Raw genomic sequence first — 9524 nt, 5'->3', positions numbered from 1 at the left:
TTATAATCCGATAATGGAAGAACGTCCAGTTGTATTGTGGATTGCAACTGGGATGGGTTTACTGAGACACCATTCATACCATACTTTCTTAGAATTACATCTGCGCCAGAAATGGACCACTATTTGATCTCCTGCCTTTAAATATATTGGTTCCTGTGTATCGATAAATATTTTTTTATCCACCACCAAACTTATATTTTGCAAGTATATTTTGAAAAAAATAAAAGCTATTTTAAGTATACCTTAAGTGGAAAAAAGATTGGGAACCAACTAAACATATCTGAGCTATATGTGCTAGGTTCTATGCTTAATGTGATATTTCCATATAAAATTGCTGTAAAGTATCCTGAAAACCCGTGTAATACACAATTCTGTTCCACTTCAAAAGTTTTGGTTTCATATCTCGAATTGTCGGTAACAGCGTCTAAAAAATACAAACACGTAAAGAAATTAAAATAAGATAATATTAAAATATAAAAAGTTGGATGCTTTATACAAACCTATATTTGGATGATTAAATGTAAAAAGTGATTTCGGGTTTGCTATATCGTATTTATTTTGAAGATGTACCACGTATAAAGTTTCAAAATGAGATAACGGATGTTTATCCTTATCTCGAAGTTGTCTCACTTCATTGTACAATTTAGAAGATTGCATAGGAGCTATGTACGAAGTGTATGATTGTGGTATGTTAATTCCGTCATCTAATAAAAATTTCAAACAAGAAGTTATAAAAAAAGATTAATACTATTTATATAATATGACACGTGCAATACAAACCTCTTAAAAACTTAACAACATTATCTAGACATTCTGGAGACAATTCATTATCGCCAAAAGATCCGAGTAATTCGGACACAATTATGTCAGCTTTTTCCGGAGGATTCCATTCTCTCATATCGCATGATACCACTGTAACTTTTTCTTTCCACATATCTCTTTGAAGGGCTTGTAAACTGTAAATATATCATAAATGAAATAGTGAACACATGTAATTCATGATTATTTAAAAGATGAAATTATCGGATAAGTCTTTTAATTAATTTTAAAATTAATAAATAAAAATAAGAGGATATAGCATGGATTTTTTATTAAACAAGATATTTATTCTTCTCCTTTTTAATTATCTTTGCCACTTTTAGATGGTTTTATTATTTTTCTTATCAAATATCTAATTATATTATATATACATTTAGGTTGGTATTCATAGTTAGTTCTTATATTCAAGACCGTCTTAAGTTCAGTCTTGAAGAGTTACGAACCAATCAGAGGGCCGCTTTAGCATCTTAAAACATTACTTAAGACAGTCTTCAAATAAGAACTGACTAACTGACTTATGAATACCGGCCTTAATGTTATTTAATTAAATATAAAAAAATATATTTTAAAAAGCAAAAATTGTTTATCCAACCCAATATAATTATTATTTTAAAATGATCTCACGTTATTACGGCATTGGGATTCTTCTCCACTGCATATACCTTCACTTCCTTATATGCCATTTTTGCAGCATTTAGAGATGCAGTTACAAGCGGTCCTCTACCAGCACCAACTACCATAATGACTCTAAAAATTTATAATCTTGTTACACATTCTTTTCTCACAGATATTATCTTTATTAATTAATATGATTCGATTTACATCATTCTTTCTTCTTGCATTTTGTGTGTTATTGCGTTAATAGCTTCGTATATAGCACTCTGATATTCTCGATACTTTACGGGATCTTTCTCAAATACTTCATAAGTTTGTGATTCGAGATTATCCATTAAAGGCTGTAATGGGCATTGTAGATAGTCCTCAAATCCTCGAGCAAATTTCTCCACTGTTCCATCATTCTGGCATCCCTCAAAAAATGATATTGTTATTTTTTAAATTCTATACCAAATAATGTATTAATCTTCAAAAAAACTTCATTAATATTTTACCCTCCATAGATAATCAAGATAGTTGTGATAATAACTAATACTTTGATAACGTGATGCGCCTGTTACAATAAATTGCATTTCTAGTACAGCAAATTTTTTTACTAATGCTTGATGTGCTTTACTTAGTACTGGATATCCCTTTTTATTAGTTAGAAATAACGTCGTCGGTAAAATTAAACATCTGACTGGTTCTCCGAGCCACCTTTCAATCTTTTAAATTTAAATTGATTTAAAAACATCGCATATTCATATTGCATAATTTTAATTTCTAAATTTAATTTCTAAGCTACCTCTTCTTCTTCAGGCAAGTCATGACTGACAATTAATGCAATTCCTAATTTTCTATTATAATCACATATTGCTCTAAAAGAATTCCACCATTCCCATGGATTCTCGTCTTCTGGATAATCTTCTGTTCTATAAGAATAGGTTTGTCTAATTGGATTTTCCATAGGAACTTCTACCCATACCTATAATAATTAATAGAATGTCTTAATAATTTCATGTAACATGTAGATCAGTGAGTTAAAGGATTAAATTTTAATTCTTGAGGTGTATATCATATAATGAATGTTTGGAACCACGGGTTCTTTTTTAGCTTATGTGTATAAAAGAAACCAGTAAACGTAATTTTAACAATTCGAATAATTGTAACATTAAAAATATGTCAAATTAAAATTATAATGTTTCAACACAAATGATGATGAAGTTGTACATACTGAAATGCTCTCTGTCAACCCCTGCATGTGATAATAAATTTTGGCTCATTGTTTTGGATATAGTCATACATTCTTCATGGTCAAATAAAAAATATCTCAAAATCAAGCAAAATACAATATACACTCGCCACAAAATATCTTATTCGCTTGAAAGTACAGATTCAAATAAGATCAGTGCGAGAATTGCAAAATTAGTAAGGTTAAAGATTTATTTATGTTGTTTTGATCTAATTTTAATAAATAATTGTATTAATTATTTAGACCTTTTGTATCTTTTTAGGAATTAACGCCTTTTGTTTGCTTCTTGATATGTAACATTTCGATTTGATAAAAACTAATAATTATTAAATTTAGTCAATATACGAAATTATATAAATTATATATGTATGCAAGTATGTATATAATTATGTTACCTGAAGATTGTTGTTTGCCATTTTATCAGAAATTATTCTTGCAAGATTGATATTTTTGTTTATCCCATATTTTAATTTAAACATCACCGTTGACAAACCAAAATGGCTAGCTAAACTTAATTCCTGATTCAAAGATTCTTCGCTATTTTTTCTAATAACTGGATTGGTCGAATCAACATTGACAAGTGGTGAAAACTTCCCAATTATTCTATTATTCCAATCTGCAAAGTAATATTATAAGGTTCCGTTTGAATTTAATTTCATTAAGGAGGGTTTCACCTTGGCAAGTAAAAAAATTGTGTTTTCTTTTTGCTTATTTTTGTTCCTATATAGTGTGAAATATTGCTGTAAAATAAATTATTAAAATTCATAATATTAACAGAGCCACGAGCTCAAATATATAAGAGTGTCTCAAAACGCTTACCAGTGCAGCAGTTCTTATAATAATTTAGAGGCTGCATTACTTCTATCATGGAAATACATTTTACAAATGACTTCTAACTTGATCATTATTTAGAAGCATTAGAAAGCATCTTTATCTAATTAAAATATTTTTTTTTTTTGCTGTAAACATTACATAATCTCATATAAAAACTTATGTTTTCTGTATATAATAGATTTCCTTTAAAAAATTGATGAAAATGACCTAATTTAAGATCATTTTAGCTGGCAAAGGTAAAACTCTCCTAATTCATTTATTAAAAGTATTAATATAACTCATTGATCAGCATTAGATATAACTTTTGGTCAGATTTTTATGTCAATATATATACCCATTATCTTTTGCTTGCCATTCATATCTTGAAAAATAACTAACAATAAAACATGTGATGCTTTATCTGAAGAGTGGTTATACCAAAAAAATTTCATGACAATAAAAGGTATAATTCTATCATATAATATCATTGCTCCAGGAACAAAGTGGCAAAGATAAAAGATATCAACATAAAAATAACTGAAAGTTGTCTATGGATTGATGCTGATCACTGGTCTAGTTTCCACCGAAGCATTAATTCGCACCTAATGCGGCGTAGAACCAAATTTAACTCAATGGAAATACATTTGACTCTGCTCATTTCACTTCCACTTTGATCCACAACTTCTACCAGAGTGGCAGCGAATTAACATTAAATTTTAGTTGGTGAAAACGACTGAAATAGATTAAAAGTAAATATCGCCAACCTTTCCATTATTTGTTAAAAGGTTAAAAGTATAAGCCGTTCAAAAATGGATAATAAGCGTGATATTTGGTCATACAATGAAACTTTCACATTAATTTACTTCAATTCTACTTCCAATGGAAACAGTACACCAAGTTTGATCTATACCGTAGTGGAACCGAATTGAAGATTTTGGTGGAAACTAGGTCACTGATATAATTAATAAATATATATATATATATATTTTATTTATAAACACATATTTAATTTATACCTGCACTGCTTAAAACTAAATCAGGCCTAGTAAGTGGTCCTGGACGATTTTTGGCAGGTCCAGAAATAAATTCTCTTTTAAATAAAGGATGCACCAAAGGGACGCAAATAAATTCATACCTAAAATCATATATAAGAATAAGAACAGCATGTACAATAATAAATAAAAACACTTAAAGAACATGATATTTAAACACATAGAACATATAATAACTTGCCTTGATTCAGCTGCATAAGTTATACAATCATGTAAATTTACAGCACAGCACAAATCTAATCCGCAAGAAAATCGCTGATTTGTCATTGTATGTATAATTAAAGAATGTACTTTTTTCTGAAATATTTCCGGATAATTAATGTAATAAATATGACTTAATCTCCTTTTATATTATATTATATTAAATGATCTATAAACATCACACATGAACAGAAAAATGGTAACGTAATTTAAACAACACTGAATTAAATAATAGTTGATAAGTAACCAGAAATATTGGCTTAATAATAGTTTTACTTTGTACGTACCGGCGATTCGATACTGAATGAGCGGCACAGAGTAAACAATAAATAAAATTACACGTGCACAACACGCAAAAGGTTACGTTCTACTATATAATAAAATCAATTCCAGCCAGTGATGCCGGACGCCGGACGCGGGACGGACCGCGTTTCCAGCGCATGCGCATCGAACGCAGCGTCAGTATCGTACTCGTGGTGCCTTTTCATGCTGACGCTCGAGTGTCATATTTGCTTGCTATTCGTCAATTTTTATCACGTGATCTGTTTTGACGCTGAAAATGAGCGTCGAGCGTCAGCATGAAAAGCCGGCGTAATGACTCCAGCACACTGGACGTGGAAACGCTTGCCGCGCGGCAAAATGCCATAAGGTCTGTTCTTTTTGACTGAACTTTTGCACCAGTTCATTTTTCTTTCTTTTCTTTCCAGGAGAAGAGAAAAGGAATAAGAAATCTTAACCTATCAGAAATCGGATGCATTGGTATACATAGTTTCTGATAGGCTAAAATTTCTTATTTTTTATTTCTAAGGGTTGGATTATACTGGCCGTAATCTGTAAAAATTGACCAATTATAATCGTTTATTCCCCTCTCATTCGACTATGATTGGTCAATTTTTACAGATTACGGCCAGTATAATCCAACCCTAAGCGAATTGACCAATCAAGTTGAGAACGTAGCGACGGCTGCTTATGTTCTCAACTGTGATTGGTCAATTCGCTTACTGATTACGTTTACGGCTTTACGTTTTTCTATCTGCCATGGGCTCAGAAGTTCAGAGTCGGGAACCTGTAGTGTGATTACGGCTTTAGGTTTCTCTCTGGTTGAATATAGCCATCGTGATCATGTGTCGCTCCGCTGATTTTATTGCATTTCGTACTCACGTGCTCTATACACCGGCTTTTCATTGTTGTGGATCGACAATATCAATATCAATAAAACAAATGTAAAGATCATTCATTCTGAAACGTCCTAAGACGTCAATAATGATACGATTTTTAACAATCGGATAAATGTTTAATACAACATTTTCTCTTTTAATTTTCTTGTTATTATGTAAATTGGTATTGCGTAGAATGTAGATTATATTCTAAAAAGAAAAATCGTTCAAGTGATGCTTTTGTTTCGTTAATTCCAAAGTTTTTTTTAGTTAAGTTAAAAAATATTAATTTTCTAAAAATGATAATTCTCTATTCATTCTTTGCTTTAATTAATTAAAAACACAAATTATTTTCTTATATAATTTAAATTATAGCAATTTTTTTGTATTTCAAAATGTATACTTCATTTATATCTATAAACATAAAAAACTTTTAAATAAAAAAGCAGGATTTTGGTAACGATTTTTCTTCAATTGAATATATTTTATATGCAAATTTACAAAATTACAGGAAAATTGGAGTAGAGCGTTATAAGTTTTAAACATTTATTAAAAATTGTATCAAGTTATTGTTTGCCTCAAATGTAATTTATACTTGAACAATGTAAACAATAGGTATGCTCCTAAGAAAAGTTTGTAATTGTTTACTAAAAATATTTTGGATAATGAATTATATAGTACTAGTGTTTATGAACTAAATGATAACTGTTTTTTTTTTTTACAGGAAACAATTTGACACGAGTGTTCTATCTGTAATATTTATGGAAAGAAAAATATAGAACGACATTTATATCGACTGTATTTTCTGAAGGAAAGCAGCCCACATTGATTATAATACAGATAAAATGTAAGTAATTTATACAGATCAAATTCTTTATAGTCTTATTGATGAAATATCAGCTTTCATTACTGATTAAAATGATTTTATTGCTATCAGACCTATGACTTCAATGTTGATGATACTCTAATTAGACAAGGAGAATGTCTTTGAAATTATTGGTGCGTGTTTTAAATTCAAAAAGACATGATAAGTTTTTGATGTTTTATCGTCGTTTGTATTCTAATGATAGTAGCATTATAAATGATCCAGTACCTGGGATATCATTATTTCACATAAGACAAGTACTGAAGCAAAAGCATATTAATGCTATTGATGGACATGCATGTATAGTTGCTGAGTGTCCTATATGTGATTATGAAAAATCTAAAAAGGCATATATTTATATTAATAAAACAACAGGTAAAGAAAGATACAAAGTAATAAAATATATAGAAGACATTTGATAGAAGGTAATACAAAGAGATTGACAAAATAACTTTATCTTATACAATTATATATTTGTTTATTGCAGGATATTTTTTATGTGATAAATGCAGTTCTAAAGGAGAATGGAATATATTAGAGAAATTTTTACTAACAAAATCAACCAAAGCAAATAATATACAAAAAGAATTGGAAACTTTAATAAATGCTACAAAAGTTCAAGAAGATTATGCTACAAAATGGAACAACATAATAAAATCCAATCAGAAACTTGCAGATTTGTCGTCAGAGTTATATGAAAAAGTTCTGAATATATTCTCTCTTCCAGTAAGATATATTTAACTTAACATAAATTCAGTGTTTATATATAATATTATATGCAATATTACACATTAATGAAAATGATTACAGAGAATTTCACGAGAAGACATTTTACAATTAAATGGTGTATATGCAGCTGTACCAGCATTATTATATTTTCCATTAATTTCTTTCGGTACTGTTGTGGGTTATAAAACTCTTTCTTGTAAATCAGAATTAGAACAAACTGTACCTATTTCCAATGTTAGTGGATTTATTCTTTATAAGCAAAAAGGTAGTAAAAGTGATACGACTGCAGTGGTTGTGCCAACAATACACGATTTATTAGCATTAGCATCTCGAAAGGCAGCAAACATGATTATCTGCTTGCCGTATAATTTGCAACACTTACCACAGCAGTTGTTGCCAAATTTTGAAAATTTTAAAAAATTAATTTTATGGTTTGGAAATGACGAACCTAGCTGGTATACAGCCAGACAATTTGCTAAGAAATTAAATGAGAAGAGATGTTACTTTGTGAGACCAATTGACACGCAACCTAGACCAAAATTAGCTGTTGACACAGACTGTGATCTTAAACATATTTTAGCAAATGCACAACCGATCTGGCATAAAAGTATTACTATTTTTGATGACCTCAGACAAGATGTATTATGTGATTTGCAAAATATAGATAGAGTCCAAGGTGTAAAATGGAAAAGATACCCTGCTTTAAATCGAATTTTAAAAGGACACAGAAGAGGAGAATTTACAATATTAACTGGCCCAACTGGTAAGATAGATCAGTTAACTATTAAAAAGATAACTAAATCATTCGCATCAGATGTGCTGCTTATAAAATTACATTCTTTACACATATGAATGGACTTTTAGGCAGTGGCAAAACTACATTTATGAGCGAATATTCACTAGATTTAGCAATGCAAGGTGTAAATACACTATGGGGTAGTTTCGAAATCAGAAATGCTCGGCTAGCTAGAACTATGTTGCAGCAAATGGCGGAAGTATCTTTGGAAGACAATTTGGATCAATTCGATACATATGCAAATGCTTTTAACAAATTACCAATATACTTTATGACTTTCCATGGTCAGCAGAATATCAAAGTTGTTATGGATGTATGACATTATCTATAAAGACATTATCTATAAGTGAAAAACTTGGCGTTGTATATAACTTCTCGCTTTTTATTTCAGGCAGTTATGCATGCAACATATGTACATGATATAGCTCATGTAATAATTGACAATATGCAATTCATGATGGGCATGTCAGAAGAAATAACCGATAGGTGAGACGAATGATTTATCTCTCTTTGAAAAATTGATTTTTAATACAGTGTTGTATCGTAGATTTTGGAAACAAGACAAGATTATTGCACAGTTCAGAAATTTTGCTACAAAATATAATTGTCATGTTACTTTGGTTATACATCCAAGAAAAGAACGAGATGAAGAATTGACAGCTTTGTCTATTTTTGGCAGTGCCAAAGCGAGTCAAGAAGCTGATAATATATTGATTATACAAGATAAAAGACTTACTAGTATAAAAGGAAAGAAATATTTACAAGTATGTACATATCTATAATTATTGGATGATATAATATTTTTTAATCTTCAACACATTATAAGTTATTTTATGTTGTTATTTAGGTTGCAAAGAATAGATACAGTGGAGATTTGGGTATAATGCTTCTAGAATTTGACAAAGCCAAACTTAGTTATGCATACAAGAAAAAGGTAAAATCGGAAGAAGTCAATAAAACAAAAGATGTAAAAGAAGCAAAAGAAATAAAAGAAACCAAAGAAGATATTTCTTCGGTAAAAAGTTAAATTAAATTCTAATAAAAATATGACCAAAGTACACTGGAAAATGATGTGCCAATCAATGTATATTTTATAATAGTAAAGTACAAATTTGTTTATACAATTCAGTGTTACTAATTTTTTTGTACAAACTTGAAGGGAGTTGGGAAGGAAGAAGAGATAAAGAAAAAACAGAGAAAAAAACAGGGGATTCAGAGAGAGAGATATAATATTTTATATATTTAT

General features: G+C 29.6%; 2 protein-coding genes across 2 annotated transcripts; one reads left to right on the top strand and one right to left on the bottom strand.

The window, feature by feature from the left end:
* csul (protein arginine N-methyltransferase 5) lies at nt 1-4798 on the bottom strand. The gene is made up of 11 exons (XM_018538438.1): nt 4712-4798; nt 4495-4613; nt 3061-3281; nt 2219-2398; nt 1929-2138; nt 1642-1847; nt 1444-1566; nt 781-956; nt 501-704; nt 243-424; nt 1-153 (listed from the first exon to the last, which is right to left on the bottom strand). Exons 1-11 carry the CDS (start codon nt 4795-4797, stop codon nt 1-3), a joined length of 1860 nt encoding a protein of 619 aa, XP_018393940.1. The 5' UTR covers nt 4798.
* A 2101-nt stretch (nt 4799-6899) lies between these two features.
* mtDNA-helicase (mitochondrial DNA helicase) lies at nt 6900-9482 on the top strand. The gene is made up of 7 exons (XM_018538296.1): nt 6900-7128; nt 7241-7479; nt 7564-8245; nt 8347-8591; nt 8670-8764; nt 8826-9042; nt 9126-9482. The coding sequence occupies exons 1-7, from the start codon at nt 6927-6929 to the stop codon at nt 9303-9305; spliced, it is 1860 nt and encodes a 619-aa protein (XP_018393798.1). The 5' UTR covers nt 6900-6926; the 3' UTR covers nt 9306-9482.
* The last annotated feature ends 42 nt before the right edge of the window (nt 9483-9524 follow it).

Source organism: Cyphomyrmex costatus, unplaced genomic scaffold, assembly GCF_001594065.2.
Source record: "Cyphomyrmex costatus isolate MS0001 unplaced genomic scaffold, Ccosl1.0 scaffold193, whole genome shotgun sequence".
Classification (NCBI taxonomy): Eukaryota; Metazoa; Arthropoda; class Insecta; order Hymenoptera; family Formicidae; genus Cyphomyrmex; species Cyphomyrmex costatus.
The sequence above is the reverse complement of the archived record's forward strand: the minus strand, read 5'-3'. Positions and strand labels throughout refer to the sequence as shown.